General features: G+C 58.8%; 4 protein-coding genes across 5 annotated transcripts in view; 3 read left to right on the top strand and 1 right to left on the bottom strand.

The window, feature by feature from the left end:
- Positions 1–2602, top strand: part of ALAD (aminolevulinate dehydratase) — a 5696-nt gene extending 3094 nt beyond the window's left edge. The window contains exons 5-10 of the mRNA XM_027907038.1: positions 371–531; positions 717–772; positions 1412–1499; positions 1965–2051; positions 2162–2291; positions 2372–2602. Of these exons, the coding sequence (XP_027762839.1) occupies positions 371–531; positions 717–772; positions 1412–1499; positions 1965–2051; positions 2162–2291; positions 2372–2448 (599 nt within the window). The 3' untranslated portion in view covers positions 2449–2602. The remainder of the gene's footprint in view (positions 1–370; positions 532–716; positions 773–1411; positions 1500–1964; positions 2052–2161; positions 2292–2371) is intronic.
- A 188-nt stretch (positions 2603–2790) lies between these two features.
- HDHD3 (haloacid dehalogenase like hydrolase domain containing 3) lies at positions 2791–3926 on the top strand. Its single transcript, XM_027907039.1, has one exon. The coding sequence runs from the start codon at positions 3042–3044 to the stop codon at positions 3756–3758; it is 717 nt and encodes a 238-aa protein (XP_027762840.1). The 5' UTR covers positions 2791–3041; the 3' UTR covers positions 3759–3926.
- A 1277-nt stretch (positions 3927–5203) lies between these two features.
- Positions 5204–14700, bottom strand: BSPRY (B-box and SPRY domain containing). The gene is made up of 6 exons (XM_027907030.1): positions 14668–14700; positions 13605–13703; positions 12373–12603; positions 10975–11000; positions 9826–9950; positions 5204–5863 (listed from the first exon to the last, which is right to left on the bottom strand). The coding sequence occupies exons 1-6, from the start codon at positions 14698–14700 to the stop codon at positions 5337–5339; spliced, it is 1041 nt and encodes a 346-aa protein (XP_027762831.1). The 3' UTR covers positions 5204–5336.
- A 150-nt stretch (positions 14701–14850) lies between these two features.
- Positions 14851–22619, top strand: WDR31 (WD repeat domain 31). Of its 2 annotated transcripts, XM_027907029.1 has the most exons (10): positions 14851–14929; positions 15963–16074; positions 17106–17226; positions 17692–17821; positions 18214–18288; positions 19176–19320; positions 19404–19504; positions 20412–20479; positions 20919–21045; positions 22164–22619. In XM_027907029.1, the coding sequence occupies exons 3-10, from the start codon at positions 17180–17182 to the stop codon at positions 22365–22367; spliced, it is 897 nt and encodes a 298-aa protein (XP_027762830.1). In that variant the 5' UTR covers positions 14851–14929; positions 15963–16074; positions 17106–17179; the 3' UTR covers positions 22368–22619. The 2 variants fall into 2 exon arrangements, with proteins under 2 accessions (XP_027762830.1, XP_027762829.1); XM_027907028.1 differs by lacking the exon at positions 14851–14929 and having other exon boundaries at positions 15343–16074.
- The last annotated feature ends 6 nt before the right edge of the window (positions 22620–22625 follow it).

Here is a 22625-nt window from a genome sequence, read left to right as displayed (position 1 = left end):
CCTCAGCTGCTCCTCCCAGCACTTGTGCTCCAGACCCTTCCCCAGCCTCGTTGCCCTTCTCTGGACCTGCTGCAGCCCCTCCATGTCCTTCCTGAGCTGAGGGGTCAGAACTGGGCACAGCACTCGAGGTGTGGCCTCCCCAGTGCCCAGCACAGGGGCACAATCACCTCCCTGCTCCTGGTCTGGGCAGACCCAAAACCAGACTGGGCCTGGCTCTAACTGGGACTGCTCCCCTGCCCTCCCTGTGCTCATCCCGGCAGCGCTGCCGGCACCGGAACCTTTTGGCAGAGCCAAAGCCTTGGGTGCTTCCCTGCCTCGCTGTCCTTCCCTGCCTCGCTGTCCTTCCCTGCCTCGCTGTCCTTCCCTGCCTCGCTGTCCTTCCCTGCATCCCTGTCCTCCCCTGCATCCCTGTCCTCCCCTGCATCCCTGTCCTTCCCTGCAGGCTGCCACATCGTGGCCCCCTCGGACATGATGGACGGGCGCATCGGGGCCATAAAGCAGGCGCTGATCTCCAACGACCTGGGCAACAAGGTGAGCTGGGCACCTGTGTGTGCCCGGGGCAGGAGCCACTGCCAGGGGAGCTGCAGCACTGCAGGAGTGTCCATGGGAACAGCAGGTGCCAGGCCTCTGGGAGGGGAGGATAAAACAGCCGTGGGAGGGAGTCTGTGGATGTGGCTCCGAACTCCCTGCCCTCATGGCCCCGCTCTGCTCCACAGGTCTCGGTGATGAGCTACAGTGCCAAGTTTGCTTCCTGCTTCTATGGACCTTTCAGGTGGGTCTGTCGCTCCGCCAGGTGTGCCCAGCCCGTGCCAGGCTGGCTGGGAATGTGTTCCCAGATAGTTATTTGGGAAGGGGGCTTGGCCAGAGCCTGGGCTGCAGGTGGGGCCACACTGGTCACTCAGCAGCACCTTCCTCCTACTCCTCCGTGCAAAAAGGAGACAATTGTACTTTGCCCAAGTGATCTTCCATCCTTTACCTCTTCACCTGCTCCTCTGCAGTGCTGCTGGCAAGGCAGGCAGACAGGGAGCTGCCTGACATGTCCAAGAAGAGGGAGGGAGTCACAGGAGCCAGTGCTGTCACAAAGGGTGGCTACAGGGACAAGCTTCAGCTTAGTCAGCTGTTGGACCTTGTCCAAGAACAGCCTGACCCTGGCAGGGTGTTTCTAAGGAATCTGCCTTGGAAGAGTCTGACGTGATTTTACCCAGACTCTGGGCATGGGGAGGGCCGTGGGTGTTGAAACAGCTCTCAAGGCCAGCCTGGGCCTGCAGGACCTCCCAGAGCCACCCTGGGGTGCTGAGGTGGCTCAGAGTGCCCCATTTTCCTGACTCGTCCGGCCTCCCGTTCCTAAAGCTGTACGAGGTGGGAGGCACAGGGGTCCTCACCCCCTGCCCCCTGCCCTGCCCCTCTCCAGGGACGCCGCGCTCTCCAAACCCGCCTTCGGTGACCGGAGGTGTTACCAGCTGCCCCCCGGCGCCCGGGGCCTGGCCGAGCGCGCTGTGGTGAGTGCAGGGGGCATGTGGGGCTGGACACCCTCAGTGGGGCACATGTGGGGTTGTGGCTGTGGGGCTGGACACCTTCAGTGGGACCCAGGTGATCATCCCAGGGCTTGGGGAGAGTGAGAGAGTCAAAAGGAAGTAGGAGGCAAATCGGCCAAAAGGGTCAAGGGTTTTCCCTTTCCGTGAGATAACAAAACACGAGGTCCACTAGCCTGCCAGAGCTGGTGCCAGTGTGTGCTCAAGGACTGGGCAGTGGGAGCCGTGGAGCTGGTGCCCTCATACTGGGGCATCAGGTCCAGGGACATGCAGCCACCAGCGTTCCCCAGGCACTGTGTGTGTGGGGGGAGTGCCAGCCCACAGTTGGGCTCCTGTGGCCGGGAGGGGCTCAGCAGACCATCCTGGAAAAACAACTCAGGCCTCGCTGGAAAACTCTTCCCTTGTCCCCCGTGTGCCGTGTTCCCGTGGCAGGACCGGGACGTGCGGGAGGGAGCGGACATGCTGATGGTGAAGCCGGGGATGCCCTACCTGGACCTCGTGCGGGATGTCAAGGCCCGGGTGAGCTCCTGCCTGGCAGGGAGGGCACTGGGGGGCTGTGGCTGTGTGCCTGATGTGCGGGGCTGTGCGGGGCCGGCACGGCACACCCGGGGCTGACCGTGTGCCCGCAGCACCCCACGCACCCGCTGGCCGTGTACCACGTCTCGGGGGAGTTCGCTATGCTGTGGCACGGGGCGCAGGCGGGAGCCTTCGTGCTGGAGGCGGCGGTGCGGGAGGCGATGACGGCCTTCAGGCGGGCAGGTGAGGCTGCGACCCCCGTGCCCCCCCCGCGCGTTCCCCGCGTGTCCCCGGGCCGGCCGCAGCCTCTCGTCTCTCCGCAGGTGCCGACATCATCATCACCTACTTCGCGCCGCAGCTGCTGCGCTGGCTGCGGGAGGAGGCGGCGGGACGGGCCTGAACTCGGGGCTGGGGCGGAGAGGGAGGAGCGCCGGGATGGGGCGGGAATTCCGGGCTGGGCGGGATTTCCGGGGGCGGTGCAGGTGGGCCCCGGCACCGCGAGTACTCCCGGCCCTCGGAGCCCGGTGAGCCTCGGACCCGCCCCGCACCCCCCGGGGGACACCAGGACCCCGCACCCGCCTTCAACGGGGACACCCCGTTCACCGACCCCGGGCCCAGCCCCGCGTGCCCCGGCTGTGCCCCGCACACCCCCCCGGACATCCCCGGTGCGGTGCCGACTGTGCCCCGTCCCCCCAGCCCGGTCCAGCCCCGGTGCCCCCGCCCGCCCCGGCTGCAGCGCCCGCGGTGGGAGTGTCGCTGCCCGGCCTGGCGGACTTTGCCCCTGGCGCTCGCAGCAGGGCTTTGCCTCCCTGCCGTGTCCGTGCGGACTCCAGCGGGACCCTGAGCCCCCCTCGAGGGACACTGAGCCCGGGACTGAGGCGGACGGAGGGCCGGGGTGCCCGCACCCCTCCGATGTGACCGGCACTGACTCTCCCTCGGAGCGCCTGGCTCTCGCCTGTGTCCCTGGCTGCCCTCGTCCTTGTCCCCGAGGCCATGCTCCGGCTGCGCCTGCTGACCTGGGATGTGAAGGACACTCTGCTGCGGCTGCGGCGGCCCGTGGGGCAGAGCTACGCGGCCGAGGCGCGGGCGCAGGGGCTGCAGGTGCAGCCCGAGGCTCTGGGACGGGCGTTCCGGGAGGCCTACGGGGCCCAGAGCCGCCGCTTCCCCAACTACGGCCGGGGGCAGGGGCTCAGCTCCCGGCAGTGGTGGGTGGACGTGGTCAAACAGGCCTTCGTGCTCTCGGGGGTGCAGGACGGCGCAGCCCTGACGGCGCTGGCCGAGAAGCTGTACCGCGACTACTGCGGCTCCCACAACTGGGAGGTGCTGCCGGGGGCCGAGGAGACCCTGAGCCGGTGTCGCCAGCGCGGCTTCCGCATGGGCGTCGTGTCCAACTTCGACAACCGGCTAGAAAACATCCTCTCGCAGTGCAGCCTGCGGCACCACTTCGAGTTCGTGCTCACCTCCGAGGCCGCGGGGGTCGCCAAGCCCGACCGGAGGATCTTCGAGGAGGCCTTGCGGCTCGGGGGTGTCCCCCCGGAGCAGGCGGCCCACGTCGGGGATGATTACACGCGGGATTACCGGGCAGCCCGGGCTGTGGGCATGCACAGCTTCCTGCTCCGCACGGCCGGCCAGGGCCCGGAGCCCGAGGTGCCCCCGGAGCACGTCCTGCCCACCCTCAGCCACCTCCTGGCCCGGATCGAGAAGGGGTAGCTGCGGTTTGGAGGAGCCTGGCACTGCTGCCGGGTGCTGAAGTGGTCTTGATGGGGTTTCCCTGCTGCCCGGGGGACAGGGAACAGCAGCGAGCGGATCGAGCACAGGGAGCGGCGCTGCCTTCGGAGCAGGAGGGATGTTCCTACAATAAAACATATCTGACAGCCAGTGGTGCTGCTGCTTTGTTTCACGGCTCTAAAAACCTCCAGAAGGGGGGTGTCAGCAGTGCTGTCTTCCCCTAACGGGGCTGGGAATGGGTCATGCTCCAGAGGCTTTTTCTGGTAGGTGAGAGGGAGGCAGACACAGAGGTTTTTTCCTTCAGTCACCCTGGGGAGAGGATCGAGAATCCCCCAGTGCAGGTGCTGGTCAGTCCCGGGGAAGGTTTCCTCAAAGTGGACACTCAAGCTGCCCATCCCGGGGAAGGTCTGCCCAAGGGGAGCACTCGGGACACCCCTGCACAGGCCCTGCATGCCTCAGTGCACCCCAGCTTTGCATTCCCCTTTTCCTAACAGCAGTGGCCAGGAGGTGGCTCCAGATCTCCCTCTGTACACAGAACAGTCTGGAGCTGGGCAACTTCACTTAACAAAGTGCCAGTTAACAAACTTCACTGATCTGGGTAGTGAGAAATAAAGATGACCATTTTAAACCCCTTTCCTGCCCCTGCTCCCTGGCTCAACTCTAGGCCAACACCTCTCCTTCCTCCCTGCCCTCCATCAGCTCCCTGTGTTTGCACCATGTTATGCTCAACCCCCACTCCTTCTGGTGACACTCAGGTTTGGTTTCTTTCTGCTGCTCTTTGCTTGCTCCCCTGCTTGGACAGGAGCCACAGCCCCTCAGGGGAGCCCCTGTCTCAGCACAGGACAACTCCCTGCACTGCCCAGCTCTGCAGAGGGACAGCTCCCCCCAAAAGTGTGTGTCCAGCTGTGTCCCAGTCAGACAATCACAAAATAATTCAGGTTGGAAAAGACCTTTAGGATCAAGTCCAACCATTCCTCCAGCACTGCCCAGGCCACCACTTACTCATGTCCCCAAGTGCCACATCCACATGCCTTTTAAGCCCCTCCAAGGCTGGTGACTCCACCACTGCCCTGGGCAGCTGTGTCAACGCCTGACCACACTTTCAGTGAAGAAACGTTCCCTTAATACCCAGCCTGAACCTTCTAAGAGTATTTTGATGCTGTTTCCTCTTGTCCTGTCACTTGTTATCTGGGAGAAGAGACCAACCCTCAGCTGGCTCCACCCTCCTGTCAGGGAGTTGTAGAGCTGTTATTTCCCTTTCCTTTCGTGTGCCTTCTCCCTGCCATTTCTCCATACACACCACTTACTATTTGTCCAGTTTTTCACAGCAGAAATTAAACAATCCGCCCAAGACCAGTTGGCCCAGCCAGGCATTCCCTGACCCCTCACCCCAGCACAGCAGACACAGGAGGAGAGCAGAGCTGCTGTAAAACACGTGAAGAACAGCTGTAGTGTGAAGGCAGGTGTTGTCTGAACACTGGACACAGCCCACAGCCCTGCCTGGGCTCCCTTCCCCCCAGGGCACAGTGCAGAGCACTCACAGTCACGCTCAGGCCCTGCTCACTGGAGCAGTGAGATGCTCTGGTGCGCCACGGCAAACACAGGGTAGATGGGCTCGGTGAAGGTCTCCCTGTGGGAGAAGAGGATGGTGCAGGAGTCGGGGTCATAGAAAAGCACCTCTCCCGCCCCAAAGTCAACCAGCACCCCGATCTGGGCCGGGGCCTTGATGAGCTCCACGGGCTGGGGCTGCCCCGCGTGCAGGAACCGGAATTCCCGGTCGTAGCGCGAGAACACCCAGGAGACGGCGTTGAATCCCAGGCGGCCCTCGTTGGCAGAGCCCTTCCTGGGCACGGAGCTGTAGCAAACCCCCAGCTTGTAGGCACAGCTCTGCTCCACGCCCACCTTCCAGGCACACAGCCCCGAGTGGAAAGCTGCGGTGGCCAAGGCGTTGGGCCAGTGGTCAAACCGCTCAGGGCAGTCCGAGTCCGCCTTGGCTTTCTTGGGGCTGAAGGTCAGCGTTCTCTTGTCCTCCGACAGGCTGAGGTGGGGGCTGAGCGTCCTCTCATCGATGTGAATCTCCTGTGAGCCTGCAAGAGAAGCCACACTGTGAGCACAGAGTTGGTAGCGCTCTCCTGAAACACACACATGAAGCAGTTATGGCCGTCAGAAACACAACCACAACCACCTTCTCCTCACACATCACTGCTGGGGACATGTCTGCTCCCAGGGGTGCCAGCACAGCCCTTCCCACAGCTTCTTCCCTCAGCCAGGGCCAGAACAAGGCAGAGACTCCCCACACATCTCTCCACCCTTGCACTTGAAGCCCTGCAGAATCAAAGATGCTGCTCATCTTACTCTGCCCCTGGCCTGACTTCCCGCAAAACAGAACTCAGCAGGTTTAGCTCACCCTGCTTCTGGGAGAGACCCAAACCTCTGTTCCTGTCCCTTCCCACCTCCGTGGTGGGTGAGCAGGGCCTGGCTGCTCCTCCCCCCAGCCAGGGTGAGCCAAGAGCCTGGCAAGGACAGGGCTGTGAGCAGAAAACCTGCAAAGCCAGTAAAACAGGAACGGGGAGGGATGGAGAGGGCTGGGCAGAGAAATCTCTTTCTTGCTACAAAGCCCCAGTTGTTAATCAACCCACCCTGAGGTGCAGTGGGGGGAGGTGGCACCAGGCTCAGAGATGAGCAAGGCCCTGGCCCAGTCTGGTTCTGCTGTGAAGTCTGGGGCTGCTCAGCTGCACAAACCCAGCCCGGGGTGAGCCAGGCTGGCTGGAGGATCCTGCACCACTTCAGGGCCACAGAATCATGGGATCATTAATGTTGGAAAAGACCTCTAAGACCGTGGTGCCCTGCCCTGGCTGCACAGCCCTCCTTAAGACCCCTCAGTGGGTCTCTGCAGACCCTGTGTGAGCACTGAGTAACTGCACGAGCGGGTCCCTCCATCCCTAAATTTGTGAAGCAGAGGTAAGGCTGATGTCCAGCTGACTCACCTGCTCCCAGCTGCTGTCAGTGGGTGCCCCTCCTTGCCCTGCCTTCCCCCACCCTCACTTCATTCACTTCAGGTCTTAAACTGCCAGGGAAGCAAGGCTGGAGCAGGTGAGTCAGTCGCTGTCCCAGCCCTGCCACCAGCTCTACCCTGGAATGCCCAACCACGCTCTGCTCAGTGCCCAGCACAGGGCAGGATGAGGCCCTAAGGAACCAAAGCTGCCCCCTGAGCAGAGTCATCCCAGGCCCAGCCTGCTCCAGGGCCCAGGTCAGCATCCCTCTGACAGGGAGCACACCCAGCAGCAGCTTGGGCTGCACCTGCTCAGGTGCTCCCTGACAGATGCACCGAGGCTGAATTATCCCTTTGCAGGGAAATGCCACACACATTTCCATGTTGGGTGGAAGTTACTGCAGGCAGGAGTGAGCCCAAGGAGGAGCTGAAGCCCCATCCCCTGCAGCTGGAGCTGCCAGCCTCATCCCCTTGATTTATTTCCCTGAGCAGCAGCCAAACCCCAGCTGTGCCCTCTGTCACTCAGTGGCTGTGGCAGCCCACGCTGCCCCTGTGCAGGGTGGCTTTCCAGGAAGCCAAAAGCTGCTCTGACTTCATAGAAAAGGGAGCAGTACCAGAATTTGTCTTCCTCTGACAGAAGGAGGGCACTAAACCTCGTGTTGTGCACACACACCTAACCTAGGGCTGCGTTCCAGTGCTCCAGGACAGGGAGCATCCACGCAGGGAAACCACCCCAGAGACACCCCCACTGGTGGAATTCCAGGGGAGGGGGAGCACTGGCAGGGTGACAGCAGAGCAATTCAGATCAGCACATTTTCCCTCCCACACAAGTGTTTTGCCATGATTAAATCTGCCCTACAGATTTTCCCATATATTCTGATTAATGACTAGATCATGAACTCATCTCACCCCCAAATCTGTTTTCTCTGCATGCTGTGCCCATCAGGGTGGCCTTGGGAGATGAGGGATGGCAGGTTAACATGGTTAACAGCTCTGGTGAGCACACACATGTTGGCTGCAGCACATTTGACTGCTTTTAAAAATCCAAGTTCCCACAAACCCAGATTCCTCCCCAAACTGTGCCAGGAGATTTACATCATCTCTTGGTATAAGGAAAAAGCTGCCAACCTCACATGTAAGTGATACAGAAGCCTGGATGCCAAGTGAAGACATCAAAGGAATCGTGTTTATTTCTGAGAGGGAAATGGAGGCTCTTTTTCCTGCTGCTTTCCAAGTTTTTGAGAGGTTTAGAGCAAGCTGTCAAGGCTGGGAATTTTGTGTTTTCAAGCAAATAAACAAGACAGCCAACTGCTCAACTACCTTTGGGAGAAGGGAGCACAAAGTGACACGTAACATTACTGTGTCTCAACAAGCTCAGACCACTGCAGTTAATATTAAATCTCTAAGGTTTGGTCCTGGGGGGACTGAGGAGATCCACAAGGATACAGCAGGAATCCTCAGCATGCAATAATGACACGTTAAATGTAACCACACACTCAAAGAAACCCCCAACAGAATGAAATTGCTGTGTAAAAAGTGCACCAACACACCCACTGCAACAACTGGATGCCTTAGAGCCATTACATTTCACAAGGATGGTATTGGGAGAGGAAGCCTTAAAAAAAAAAACATGTCACAACAAAGAGAATTAGGGAAAGGTTTCTTCCTTGACTTTTACGGCTCAGAACATCAGCCAAGAACCCGCTCAACTGATTCTTCCTGGAAGAATTTCTTCATGGAAAGGGTGGTCAGGCACTGGAAGGGGCTGCCCAGGGAGGTGTCTAAGGAAGGACTGGATGTGACACTCAGTGCTCTGGGCTGGGGGACAAGGTGGGGATTGATCAAAGGCTGGACTCGATGATCTTGGAGGGCTTTTCCAACCTCAGTGATTCTGTGTGACTGGGACATTGTCAATGCCCAGCTGGCAGAGAATCCCAGACTGGATTGGGCTGAAAGGGACCTTAAAGATCACCCAGTCCCAACCCTCTGCCATGGGCAGGGACACCTTCCATGACTGCCAGCATCCAAAGACTGAAAACAGGGAAATTAATCACAAAGGGGGAAGGGCATCGGAGTTTGCAGTAGAACAAACAGATGATGTGGTGCTGAGTAGCACAGATTCTCAAGCAGAAGTCAAAACTACAGGAGCAAAAAAAGGCCAAAGCAGAGACCTTGGAGAGGGGCCTGGAAACAGGGAAAAACTGGAAACAGCTCATCAGCAAAGTTAATACAAAAACTTTGGGAAAATCACCCCAGGGATTGTTCACAAGGCCACCTGTAAAGGATGTTGCCACCTCTGAGAAGCAAAACCTCACATCTGAAATGCTCCAGTAATGGCCTGAAAGTCAGGGTAAAAGCAAACATTTCACAACCAGCCCCCCAAGCACATCACAGCCAGGACAAAACTGGCTCTTCCTGCTCAACACAGCCAACACCAACCTGCTAAACCCGTACCCAGAGCCTGTCACTGGCCTGGCAAACTCCTCCAGTGCAGCCCCAGCTGTACAGAAAGAGCTGAGCCAAAGCACAAACACTTCTAAAAACCACCAGGTCGTGCACAGCCACAATCTCAGCCCGTGAGGAGAAAGCTGCTGCATCTCCTCACTGCTCACTCCACTGCTCAGAGCATCTCACAGACACCCCACAGGTGACTTCACCCTCTTTTAAAACGCCCAGCAACCCAGTGCTGAATGTGGTGAAGAGGGATTTCTGTGACAGAGATTCCCCAGCAGAATCAGCTTCACTGCAGTCACCAAGCCACCCAGGAAACGGCAAAAGAAACCACGTGAGCTTAAGCCACAGAGCTGATAAAACACAGAGTCTTTTCAAACTCCACAGCTCTGCTCTGAGCCACAACCTGCTTGGAGCCCCCACTGCACCTCCAAAACCTCCCCCAGGTGTTGCTGCTGCTCCCCTGGTCGGAGGGTTCCAGGAAACCAGCAGGGGCTGGGAGAGCAGAGGGGCAGGACACAGCACCAGGAGGTTTTGACACAACATGAGGGTGTTTCTTGGGACACAAAATGAATGAGGAGTCCCCAGAGCACGTGAAACACTGACCTGTGAGGCAGCAGAGCACAGCAGAGGCCCACAGTCGATGCAGGAGTGGACTCTGAACACACGTCTGATTAAAGTTTAACTTCAGGGACTCCTGTGGCTCCAAGATTCCCTCTGCCACCTCCGTCCTAGCAAAGCAAAACAAGAGCAATTTCAAAACACAAAGCTTTGTTGTGCTGGGAGGTGTTTATAAAGATCACTTAGGAGGTATGGCCGAGGTTAAAGAGGAGCTCTGGCTGCAGAGTCACCACAGCGGGGCTTTCTGAGCCAGCTCTCGCCCTAAGCGATACTTTAAGTGATACTTTTGGTTGGCTTTGCTTACTGTCCCTTGTGAAAGGACTGCAGTGTTGTAAAACACATCCCAGCAGCCTGAATCCACAGTTCCTCACTCAGCAGACACAGGGTAAATAAATGTGTCTGAGAGCGGCCATCAAGGTACAAAGGGAGCCCAGTGAACAGCGGGAGACTCAGATTTCTCTCTTTGTACCACTTGGAGCCCAGGGGGTGTGGCAGGAGCCGGGTTTCACCCAGCACAGCAAGGCACGGAGGGTTTGCTGGTTCCTGTGGCCTGCAGCACCCACACAACTCGTGGTGGTGAGGAACAGCTGTGGCACATTCTGTGCTCTCTACAGGCACAAATACCCCACCAGCCCTCTGGGCAGCACGGGGCCAGCACCCCCACAGGAGCCACGGAGACAAAGGGATGTGAAAACACAGCCCCCGAGGTGCCTCTTCAGGGAAGGGCAGCCCAGTGTCACCCATGGGGCTGTTGGGGACACTGATGCTGTGCCAGCCACCCCAGCACAGAGCACACCAGCTTCCCACCAGGACCACCCCATCTCCTGCCAACAGCCGGGACAGGCCTGCTCCAACCCCCACTGAGCCCTGGGGATGTTCTAAGGAGCTGGATTTCTCCTGTAAACAAGGGCTGCTGATCTGGCACTGCACATGGAACATCTCCAGGGGCCAGGCTGCTCCGGAGCAGAGACAAGAGTGGCATCTCTGCGCTGTGTCCTTGTCCCCAGCAGAAGCAGCACGAGGGAGGACAGAGGTGTCCAGGGTGCCTGAGCCACGGCACTGCACAGGAGCTGCAGGCAGGCAGGTGAGCTGCAGCAGGGGCAGGGAAAGGAGCAGGAGCAGCCACGCACTGACCTCTCGAAGATCTCTCGTTCTGCGCGCTGGGGACAAGGAAAGAAAGAGTCACCAGAGTTGAAATGCCCACGGGTGAAATCCCAAACACAGGCTGAGGCACAGCAAACCCAGGAGCAGTGTTCTGCTTCCTGAGCCAGAGAAACCACCCCTCACCCCAACACCAACCCTGGGGAGCATCCAACATCCATTTTCCTCAGCTGCAGCACTTCCCACTCCCCAGCTCAGAAAATGAGTGGGAACGGCTGAGGGCAATACATCCTCTACATCCAGTTGGGGCACTGTCTGCTGCCCTCCCTCTGCTCCCACTCCACTGGGGAATGCTGCAGGAACAGCCTGTGCTTCCAGCAAACAACTCCAGGGCTTTTAGCAAGGGGGTGGTGACAGAGGAACTAAGCCAAGAGTCAGGTAATCTCATAGTTGGTCCCACTTGTTTCTGTTCCTGCTGGTCATGGGGCATTCTTCAGATACAGTAAAGTGGTAGGAAAATATCTGATCCCTGCTCAAATCTGAGCTGCAGGGCAAGCTGCAGGCCTGTGGCATGGCACCTGCTGATTCCTGATAGACACAAGTACTAACACCAGCAATTAAAGGTCCCAAATTCCCCTCCACCACGTGGCAAAAGGGTCTGGCTGTTCTCTGGCACAGGAAGCTGATGGGTCCTGCTCTCCATGGTGCAGCCACAGCCCAGCTGAGCTGCTGGGGCAGGACAGACACCGCTTTTCCTACCAAAGGAACATCTGCCCTCTTCCTATGGGATCGGGTCTGTTTTCTAAGCAGAGCTGCTGCCTTCTTTCTCACAGACTCCCAGGTGGGAAGCAGAGGCTGAGCATGGTGGTGGGAGGCCATCCTGCTCCCCTCCAAAATGAGAGGAATCACTCGGGTAAACCCAGACAGTTCAATAACCAGAGAAGGAACTGAGGGAGGGGAAGCACAGGCTGCTCTGCACAGCAAATATCCCAAATAGAGCTGTGCCAGACGACAGGGGGGACTTTCCAGAAGAGATGCAGGTGGTCTCAAATCAGTTTTGATTCAAATTACACACAACAGTAGACAACTGGTGGCACAATGAACTGCTGTAAGAGCAGCTCTCAGCCCACAGCTGTCCTGGCTGTCTGGCCTAAGGGCAGCTGCAAGCCAAGAGCTTGGACACCTGAGCCTGGGTGGTTCTGGACCTCACTGCAAGCCAGAGCAGGATCAGGCAGAGCAGATGCTCTGGGAAACACTGAGAAACCACGGGGGTTTATCAGGTCCAGGCCAAGGAGGTTCCCTGAGCTAGACCTCTGTCTCCTCGCTGTCAGCACAGCAGTTGCTGAACACCACATTTAATCCCCATGGTAAGAGGTCCAGGTGACCTCTGGGCTGACCGACCCCCCCCTCAGAGCATGGAGCAGTACTGACCAGCAGGCCCTGGTCATCCAGGTTGGTGATCATGTCCACCAGGTAGGTCCGGAGGGCTCCCAGCTTGTGCAGAGCCTGTGTCCAGTGCACCTGCTGGGTCAGGATGCTCTGGTGTGCCCTCTCCTCCTCGGCGTGCACCCTCTCCAGCAGCCGCTGCTCCTCGTTCTCGCAGGCCTTGCCCACGAAGAGCAGCCTCTGGATCACCAGCTCCCGCGCCGCGCTGGCCGCGCTCTGCCGGAGCAGGGACAGGAGCAACATCAGCCTTCCTGCAGCCCCAGCGAGAGCCCCAGCTGCTCCTGCCAGCTCTCTGTGGGCTCAGCCATCAACACTACTCTGCTAACTGAGCCCAGGCCACAGCAAATGTCGTGGTACAGGTGGGACAAGCAGTCCCAAACCCACCTACAGCCTCCTGGCCTAACTGTGACAACCTGTGAGTTCTGTCCCTCAGCAGATCTCCATGGATTCCCTACTGGTGAGACACATGAGAACAGCCTGATGGAGCTGAGACTGCTCAGCCTGGAGAAGAGAAGGCTCTGGGAAAACCTTAGAGCCCCTTTCAGTGCCTAAAGAGGCTCCAAGAGAGCTGGAGAGGGGTTTTGGACAAGGGCCTGGAGGGACAGGACAAGGGGGAATTGGCTTTAAGCTGAAGGAGGGCAGGGTGAGATGGGATACTGGGAAGAAATCCTTCCCTGTGAGGGTGGGGAGGCCCTGGCACAGGTTGCCCAGAGAAGCTGTGGCTGCCCCTGGATCCCTGGAAGTGTCCAAGGTCAGGTTGGACAGGCCTTGGAGCAACCTGGGCTAGTCGAAGGTGTCCTTGCCCATGGCAGGGGGTGGGAACAAGATGGTCTTTAAGGCCTTTCCAACCTAAACCACTTTGTGATTTTATGATTCTATAACTGTCCTTTGCCCCCATCCTCAGTGACAGCAAGGAACAAATAAAACCAGGAATTGCTAAGACACTGGTCCTAGTGGGATGTTTGATTGCTACACTGACACCAAGAAATGTACTGTCCTCGTACATTTTTTAGGCAGGTGAGGCAGCAATCACAGGCACACCCTAGAACTCCACTTCCACAGCTGTGGGGTGGGACAATCCCTGCACACTGATGGGCCCCCAGAGCTCGGCATCTCCAATGGGAATGGTGAGCAGGGAGCACGTGGGGCCAGCTGTGCTGGGAGAGGGGCAGGGACTCACCAGGACAGCCTGGTCCTTGGCAGGGGCAGGGACTCACCAGGACAGCCTGGTCCTTGGCAGGCAGCACCTCGTCCACATGCCGGGCGATGGCCGCGCTCTGCAGCTGGATCCGCTCACACCGGTCCACGAGCTTGTCCTGGGACACGGAACAGCAGGTGATGGACACGGGTCTGGACAGGGCCACAGCACCCTGAGCCCCCCATCAGCCTGACCCCACCAGGCCCCACAGCTGTCAGGGTCCTTCTGCACCACCCCACAGTGAGTCCCTTCCCCACAGGGGACCCCCTACACAGCCCCTCCCATGGCCTCATATCCCATCAGGGTCCCCCACACCCCACCAAGGACCCACGGGGTCCCACACCTGCCCAAGGATCCCCAGGCACCCCCATAGCCTGTCTGGGACCCAACACTCCACCAGGGACCCCAGGCACCCACACCCCGCCAAGGACCCCCAGGGTCCCACATCCCACATCCCACCAGTCTCGTCTGGGACCCCCACACTCCGTCAGGGGTCCCTGCAGTCCCACAACCCGCCAGAGCCCCAAACCCTGCCCAAGGACTCCCATGGCTCACCAAGAACCCCAAGGGTCCCACTCCCTCCAGGGACCACCACACTCTCCCACAGACCCACTCCGCGTCCAGGATCCCCACACCCCCCAGAGATCCCCAGGACCCCACACACCCCCCAGGACCCCACACCCCAGCCGGGACCCCCCACACCCCAGCCGGGACCCCCCACACCCCAGCCGGGACCCCCCACACCCCAGCCGGGACCCCCCACACCCCAGCCGGGACCCCCCACACCCCAGCCGGGACCCCCCACACCCCAGCCGGGATCCCTGCGGCCCCACTCCCCCCAGGGACGCCCCCACTCCCTCACGGACCCGCAGCCCCTCCGGGACCCCCAGAACCTCCCAGGGACTCTCCCCTCAGGAACCCTCACGCCCCGCCGGAACTCCCCAGTCCCACACGCAGCCCCTCTCCCCGCCCCGCCCGGCCCGGCCCGGGGCTCCCCTCAGCGCCGGCGAGTCCCGGGCTGGGATCAGAGTCGAGGTCGAGGTCGGGGTCGGGGTTAGGTCGGGCCGGGTCCCCCCACTCACCCGCAGCCGCTCCGGCCCGCCCCGCCGGGCCATGCTGTGCCCGCACCTGCCGCGGGGGCGGCGGCCCCGCCCGGCCGGCTCGGCTCGGCTCCGCCCCGGGCGGGACTCGGCGGGACCGGCCCCGGGAGAGACACGGCGGGACCGGCCCCGGGAGAGACACGGCGGGACCGGCCCCGGGAGAGACACGGCGGGACCGGGCTGGGAGAGACACGGCGGGACCGGGCTGGGAGAGACACCGCGGGACGGGGCCGCTCCTCACACGGTGAGTGCGCCGAGGGGCCCCGGGCTAGGCCGGGGGGCTGCCCCAGCCACAGGGACACGGCCCCCAGGGGCTGTGCCCGCCTCGTCCCTGTGGGGCTGCCCCATATCGCATCTGTGGGGCTGCCCCAGCGCAGGGACCCGGGATGCCCCCATTGACCCCTACAGGGCCACTCCCATCACAGGGAGCCAGGATGACCCCACTGACTGCCCAGGGGGTCACCCCCATCCATAGGGAGCTGGAATGCCCCATTGACCCCCCCACAGGTCACCCCATCACAGGAACCCGGGATGCCCCCCAATGACACCCCACAGGGCCACCCCCATCCATAGGGACCTGTGATGACCCCACAGGGCCACCTCCATCACAGGGACCAAGGATGGCCCCACTGACACCCCACAGGGACGAGGGATGGCCCCATTGACCCCCACAGGGCCACCCTCATCCATAGGGACTCAGGATGTCCCCACTGACCCCCACAGGGCCACCCTATCCCCAGGGACCCAGGATACCCCCAGTGATCCCCCGTGGGGACACTCCCAGCACAGGGACCTGCACTGCTGCCACAGGGTCTCCCTCAGCACTAGGGGCCAGGATGTCATCCCATCCTCCACAAAGATGGTTAAACACCCTCCTTGAAGGGTGATAAGGATGTGGGGAGCTCTGCTGGGATCCCCCATCCACTGCTGTGGCTGTTGTCACTCCCTATCCCATGGTAAGGATTTCATGGCAGAGCCTGGACAGGTGGAGGCATTAGTGTGGGTTATTTTTTGAAAGCAGTTTAGTAAAAAATGTGCTTGATTTCTGTCAAGTGATACATTTAAGGCAGAATGGAGGATAAGGAGATCCTCTAGCATGAAACTTGGGCTGCTGGAGGTGACACTTTGTGTCCACTTGCTGCTGGATCTCGGTGTTATTAGAGCTTTGTGATGGAACAGGTGGATGATAAACATGCTGGGATGCAGACAACAAAACCTTGAACATCCTGCCTGAGGACTGCTCTCACTCAGCATTCAGAAAATGCTCTTTCTTGCAGTGGGGAGGAGGCAGGAGAGCACAGTGAGACACAGGACAGAGCTCCCCCTTCCCTGCAGCCTCGTGGAGCCACCAGTAGCTTCTCTGCGTCCTCCCTTGGAGCTCATGTGCAGGTAGGGACTGCACTAACCACTGGAGGGGGGAAACTAACTGGGAAACAGGAACATCGTAGTCAAAAATCAGAATTTCTGTCTTGGCTTTTCCCAGAATCTTGTTTTGCAGGAGAAACAACATCCAGACTCCTCCCTTGTCAAAGAAAAATCGTAAATCATGTTCCTAATGTGCTGAAACAATCAGGGTCTGATTGAAAGGGGTAAATTGCCAAATTGTCACGGCCCCTCAGCCGTGAGATTGATCATTCCTCACATCTTTGGGACATGCAAACTCATGGACAGAGCAGGTGGCGATTAACTGGGTATTACTAATTGCTAATTGCTAATCACAAGGGCTGTCAGGGTAAAATTAGAAAGGAGATTGGTTTGTAGAAACCCAGCCCCTCTTGCTCAGTGCTTCCAGGATTTGGTTTTCGAGTTTCTGTGGGCAGAGCCTTCCAGCAGGTTTTTTCATTGCTGGAAAAGGTGTGGGGTGATTTTTCCTGGATTTTATTAGTGAAGTACTACTGCCCCAGAAGATGGGAATGCCAACATACACAGAGTGCAGGGCAAATCCAATTAGTGTGCCTTGAGCTAAGCAGCAGGCAGTTATTGTCTGTGACAATTCACTGTCACTGAGACTGGTTTGTGCTCAGTCTGTGACCTGTGAGGACATGAGGGAGAGATGCTGAGCCCTGCTCTGCCAGAGGCTCCTCACCTGGATCTGTGGAAGTCCAGACCAGGTACTGGAGTAAGAGGAAAGCGTAAAGCACTAGAACAGTGACAGGCAGCAGCTCCATCTCTGGTGTGGCCTCACCAAGCCTGGGTGTTTTTGAGCTCAGCATGAGGTTCCAATAACCTCACCCTGCTGCTGGCTCTGCTCTGAGCCAAAGGTTTGGCTCAGGACCTCCTGATGTCCCTTCCTCTGAGGCTTTGCTGTTATTCTAAGCGAGGTTGGGATGTAAATAATGTGTTACCAGCACCTTACCTGTATGTGTAACAGGCAGAACCCCCCCTGGATCCCTGGTGATGCTGTGTCCCCTCTCCCACAGGCCGTGTCCCTCCAGCAGGTGCCTGAGGTGCTGATGTGACACCCTGTGGTGGGGACCCTGCCCGTTGGAGGGCTATGGGGAAACTGCAGAGTAAACTCAGCTCCCACACCACCACATACAGGTAAAGCAATGCTGGGTGATCCTGTCTTGTCAATAAACCAGGTGTGAGAGTGAGCAGAGAACACAAGGGGCCAGAGAACAGAGCAAGCACATGGTTTCTGTTTCATTACTGAGCGTATGAATCGGGTTTTCACTTTTAACCTCACCCTGTGTGGCCAGGGAGGTGTCACAGCAAAGAGCCTGACCCATGGGAGTGACAGTGGGGGCTGGTGGGATCAAAATCTCCCTTGTTCTTTGCACCAGCACAGAGTGAACAAACGTACAAGTATTTGGCAGCTCGAGGGGTGGGGTAGGTCTGCTCCATCTCACCTGCTTCGCTCACAGCCCCTCTCAGGCTGTCCAAGGCAGGTGCTGCCACATCAGATGATGTCAGCAGTGCCATCTCCCAGACCTGGTGTCACGGGAATGGCACCCTGGCCTTGTGTCCCCCGCCCTGCAGCTCCCCCCCTGTCTGTCCGTGCTGCAGGGCCGAGGGCTCCGTGGGACAGGCGGGATCCATCGGCGCCTCTCAGCAGCACAGCCCCGCTCACACCGACGCCGTCTCCTCTGTAGCTGCCCTCAAACCAGACCTGTGTGTGTCAGGGGGCAGGGACAAGGTGAGGTACCCCCTGCCACGGTCCATGGACGGGAAAACGTGTCAACAGGTTCAGAAATAAGGTTTAAATGTGAGCTTTGAATGTTTCCATGAAGTGTTCAGCTCTTCTGTGAACATTCTGTGAGAGTGTCAGTCCCTGAATTTAGAAAGGAAAGATGAGCTTGGAGTGAGGGCCCACACTGAAGCACATGGAATCAAATTTTGTAATCTGTCCTGAGCTCAGATCACGTCAAGTGGTCTCACACAGTTTGGAATCACTAGCTGGCTCTAAAGACAGCTGGACCCGCTGCAGGAGCTCAAAACCAGAGGCACCTGCTCCCTCCCCTGTGGGCTGTGCACAGTGTGAGAGCCTGCCTGCCCTGTGCCCTGCTGACCTGTCCTGCTCCCCTGCAGAGCGTGGCTGTGTGCAGCTGGAGATCCGGGGCTGCCCTGCGCCGCTTCGTCGGGCACGAGCGCGAGGTCACCAAGGTGAGAGCGACTGGGTCTCCTGCCAGCATTCCTGGGGAGCCAGAAATCATGGAGCACTGGTTGGGCATCACACAGGGCTCCCTTTGCTCCACTAGAAAGAGGGAGTGTCCCTGGTATCCAACTGGGGACAGTTAGACTTGATGACCTTAAAGGTCTTTTCCAACCTTAACAATTCAAGGTTCCCTGATCAGAACACATTAAGTCCTTCCCAGGGTCCCAAATGATACTTTGCTGTCCAGGGAAGCATCAAGGAGAGGTGAATCCAGACTAAACAGGGCTGCAGGAGGCCTGGACATGGCCTTGTCTTCCCCTCCAGGAGACTGTGTAGCAAAGGCTCAGGATGAATTTGAGGTCACGTTTTTGATTTGGAGACACCATTCACTTTTCAATGGGTCTCATTCTGCTGGACTTGTTGTTATTCCACAGCCAGCCAATCCTGGGAACAGCAGGGCTTTAATTTCCCTTCTGGGATAGTGATGGCAAAGCCCAGCACTCCCCTGGGAGAGCAGACATGCAGGGCTGTGTACCTGTGTGTGGGGTGGCCAGTGCACCTCGACCAGGGACAGCCCCAGGGGGTCCCCTGGGTTGGGGTACTGGAGGGACATTCATCTCAGTGCTCAGGGCAGCCAAGCACTGGGCTCATTTGAGTTTGTAAGGAAGCTTTTCCTATAAAATGAATGGTTTCTAAGACCAAGATCTGAGAGCCCCCACCCTCCATCCCACCCCCTGGCTCTGGGGGGACGAGGGACAGAGTTTGGAGGTCAGGCTCTCCCCAGGCACATTCCTGCATGTTTTGGCCTTGTGACAGGACAACAGTGCCGTGTTCTCCCTGAGCAGAGCTGGGCTGGCTGGGAGGATAACCAGCTTGTCCCTGTTGTCCTTGGCAGGTCACCTCTGCCCTGGACTCCAGCAGAGTCTTCAGCGCGTCCCGGGACAAGACAGTGATGATGTGGGAGCTTCACGGGGCGTCAGGGCCCAGCCAGCACTTCCCAGGACATGAGCTGGTTGTGACTGGGCTGGCTGTGAGCCCAGGTGAGGGACAGCACACCCCCAGTCCCCAGGGACTGACTGCCAACGCTTCTGGGCTTGGTTTTGGTGTTCCCTTGTGGTTGCAGATGCCTCCCGGCTGTGCACGGGCTCACGAGACAACACCGTGTGCAAGTGGGACACAGAGACTGGGGAGTGTCTGGGCAGGGCCACCATCTCCAGGAACCTGGTAGGAGCTGCTGCTTCCTCCGCATCCCATCCTGGCACCTTGCTGCCCTCGTGGTTCTTTCACACACGAGGCTGTGGAGGGGGAATTTGCTGTGAGCTTTGTGCCCAAGGCAGCCCTGCAGGCCCTGCCCAGGCTGCCTTGACGACAGGTCCAGGAGCACAAAGGTACCAGGAGACATGTGGCACTTTATTAAGGCTCTAACTCCGAGCTGCCAGGAAGCACATAGAACCATGGGATCACTGAGGCTGGAAAAGCTCCCTAAGATCACAGAGTCCCACCATTCCCCCAGCACTGCCAAGGCCACCCCTAACCCATGTCCCCAAGTGCCACATCCACACGTTTTTTTAAATCCCTCCAGGGATGGGGACTCCACCAGTGCCCTGGGCAGCTGTGCCAGAGCTGGACAACCCTTTTAGTGAAGAAATTTTCCTTCATTTCCAAACTAAAGCTCCCCTGGCACAAGCTGAGGCCGTTCCCTCTCCTCCTGTCCCTGTTCCCTGGAGCAGAGCCCGACCCCCCCCAGCTCCCCCCTCCTGTCAGGGACTTGCAGAGCCAGAAGGTCCCCCCTGAGCCTCCTTTTCTCCAGGCTGAGCCCCCCCAGCTCCCTCACTGTGCATTCCCTGCTGTAGCAGCCCAGCAGTGGAGCTGGTGTGGGTGCCTGTGGGATCCCTGTTCCCAGGGCTCTGTGTCCTGATGAGCTGCTGGAACCTCCCTGCCTGAAACACTCCCAGTAACCCCACAGGGACCGGGCCTGGGAGGGGAGCAGGAAACACCTTCATCCAACATTTCCAGCTCCCAACCCAGCACAAGGAGGGAGAGGGTGGGAGCTCAGTGGCTGTGCATCCACAGCAGACACAGCCTGGGCTGCACACAGGGGTGGCTCCTGCTCATCCTTCCCTGTCCACAGGTGACACACCTGTGCTGGGTTCCTGGGGAGCCTTATGTCATCCAGACCTCGGAGGATAAAACAACCAGGTGAGTCCTACGGGTGGCCACAGAGAAGGGAGTGACAGCCTGGGGCAGGGGGGGTTTGGGGAAGATGCCAGTGCCCAAGGGGCTGTTCTTTGGTGGTTGTCATGACCAGCTGCTGGTGTGGCCAGAAGCCACTCCCCAGCTCACCTGGGCCTCGGAGCACAGTGCCAGGGGAGGACAGCCAGGGACACAGGGGCTGTGAGCAGCACAGGGTGGTGACTGCTGGTAAAAAGGAGAGTTTGTGGAACAGAAAGCTCAGCTCAGCTGCTCTGGCTGGAGAGTGATCCGGGATGGATGAGTGCAGGGGTGGATTCGGGAGGCAGGAGGGGGCTGCCCCAGGAGGGATGGCAGAAGGGCAGAGCGGGAGGGCACGGGGTGGATGGGGGAACCCATCGTGGAGATGATGCCTCAGAGTGCCCTTCCCCTCCCCTGTTCCCTGCAGGATCTGGGACAGCCGGGAGCTGCAGGTGGCACACACGTTCCCAGCCAAGCAGCACATCCAGACGTGCTGTGACGTGAGCCAGGACGGGCGGTACTGCCTGAGCAGCAGCCAGGGCGGAGAGGCCACCGTGAGTGTGCTGGGCTCCTGCTCCTTCCCCAGTGCCCCTGGGGCACAGCAGAGAGCAGCAGATCGGTGCTCCGGGGATCTGAGTGTTCCCTCTGCTCTGGATTTGTGCTCGTGTCACCAGCCAGCACCAGAGCTCAGTGCCTTCCTGCCTTGGCCCTTTGGGAAATTCTGCTCAGGGAATATCAGAATATCTTCCTGATTAAAGCACTTGGATTTTCCCCATCCTTGGAGGTGTTCAAGGCCAGGCTGGGTGAGGCTTGGAGCAACCTGGTCTAGTGGAAGGTGTCCCTGCCCATGGCAGGGGAATGGAGCTAGTTGATTTTTAATGTCCCTCCCAACCCAAACCAGTCTGGGATTCTATTTCAGTAAAACACACAGGGGAAAAAAACAAGAGAAGGCATCAAGGAGAACAAGGTTCTTGCAGAAAGCCTGTAAGGGACCTCATGCTCCAGGTGCTTCCAAACCAGAGATTCAGCTTTCACAATAGCTCATTATTCTGTGGTGCTGCTGAGCAATGTTTGCCTTTCTCCTCTGTGCCCTGGGGGATCTTTCCCAGATCCACGTTTCCCCCTCTGAAAATACAAGGCCTTGAAAGCAGGAACATGGTAAAGTCACTTGAAAAGGAAAAAAACCCACAGTGTTCGATGATCAGGGAGGTCCAGTCAGTGTGAACCAATTTTGCAGTTTTCCCTTGGCTGCCTCACGACACAAACAGGGCTGTGCCAGTGTCTGGGTGACCCCAAACCTGGTTAGAGCCTTTTGCCACTCATGGGCATTCTGTGTCTCTTTGAGCTTAGAATTGGCAGCTTCTCAGCCCTATGTGTGAGGATCAAGAGGATGAGACTATCCCATCCCATCCCATCCCATCCCAGGGAGGGCAGGGCTGAGGATGGGACTGGGCTGGAGCCTCGTTACCTGCCTGCACAGCCTTAGCTCTGTGGGCACGTGCTCAAATAGTCAGAAATCCCTCGGGATTTGACATTCCCCGGGACTCTGAGCAGGAGCAGGGACAAAGGCAATTGAGGACTGGCAAGGAGCAATTCCCCCAAGCTGCTCTTCCCTCCCTGCCGGCCCCTGACAGTGTCAGACCCAGCCCTGACTCTGCCTCTTCCCTCGCAGCTGTGGGACCTGCGGCAGACCCGGGGCCGGGTGTGTGAGTACAGGGGGCATTTCCAGACCACCACCTCGTGTGTTTTCATCCCGCGGGGCCCAGCCCTCGCCCCCAGCGTGGCCACATCCTCCAGCGACAGCACAGTGAAGGTCTGGCACCGGGACACGGCAGGTAGGGGGGGGCTCCTGCTGGGAGAACAAAACTTGTGTTAGTGCTTCCTTGTGTCTGTCTCCTGGTGGTGATGGGCGGGAGGAAGCCTGAAATCTCTGGAATTTACTCCGTTCCAGCTGCAGGGCAGGGTGGAGACATCCCCCAGAGCAAACCCAGGGGCTTCTGCTTGCCCTGCAGAGGAGGAGGTGGGTTGGGTGCATGTCAGAGGTGACAGGTGTCCTTCCTAAACGAAGAGCAAGAATTATTGAGATGGCTTTTAAAGATACATCCAAGCTCAGCAGTGAACAAATGATTAAAAA

Source organism: Empidonax traillii, unplaced genomic scaffold (genome assembly GCF_003031625.1).
Source record: "Empidonax traillii isolate 1590-97213 ecotype Southwest subspecies unplaced genomic scaffold, ASM303162v1 scaffold1393:size172035, whole genome shotgun sequence".
In the NCBI taxonomy this organism is placed as follows: Eukaryota; Metazoa; Chordata; class Aves; order Passeriformes; family Tyrannidae; genus Empidonax; species Empidonax traillii.
The sequence above is the reverse complement of the archived record's forward strand: the minus strand, read 5'-3'. Positions and strand labels throughout refer to the sequence as shown.

Excerpts from the sequence above, each read along its gene's own strand:
- BSPRY (XM_027907030.1), bottom strand. The coding sequence starts at position 14,700 with ATGGCCCGGCGGGGCGGGCCGGAGCGGCTGCGG. Across the intron at positions 12,604-13,604 it reads CCAAGGACCAGGCTGTCCTG|AGCGCGGCCAGCGCGGCGCG; the intron begins GTGAGTCCCTGC and ends CTGCTCCGGCAG. Across the intron at positions 9,951-10,974 it reads GAACGAGAGATCTTCGAGAG|GACGGAGGTGGCAGAGGGAA; the intron begins GTCAGTGCGTGG and ends TTGCTTTGCTAG.
- WDR31 (XM_027907029.1), top strand. The coding sequence starts at position 17,180 with ATGGGGAAACTGCAGAGTAAACTCAGCTCCCACACCACCACATACAG. Across the intron at positions 18,289-19,175 it reads ACGAGCGCGAGGTCACCAAG|GTCACCTCTGCCCTGGACTC; the intron begins GTGAGAGCGACT and ends TGTCCTTGGCAG. Across the intron at positions 20,480-20,918 it reads TCGGAGGATAAAACAACCAG|GATCTGGGACAGCCGGGAGC; the intron begins GTGAGTCCTACG and ends TGTTCCCTGCAG.
- HDHD3 (XM_027907039.1), top strand. The coding sequence starts at position 3,042 with ATGCTCCGGCTGCGCCTGCTGACCTGGGATGTGAAGGACACTCTGCTG.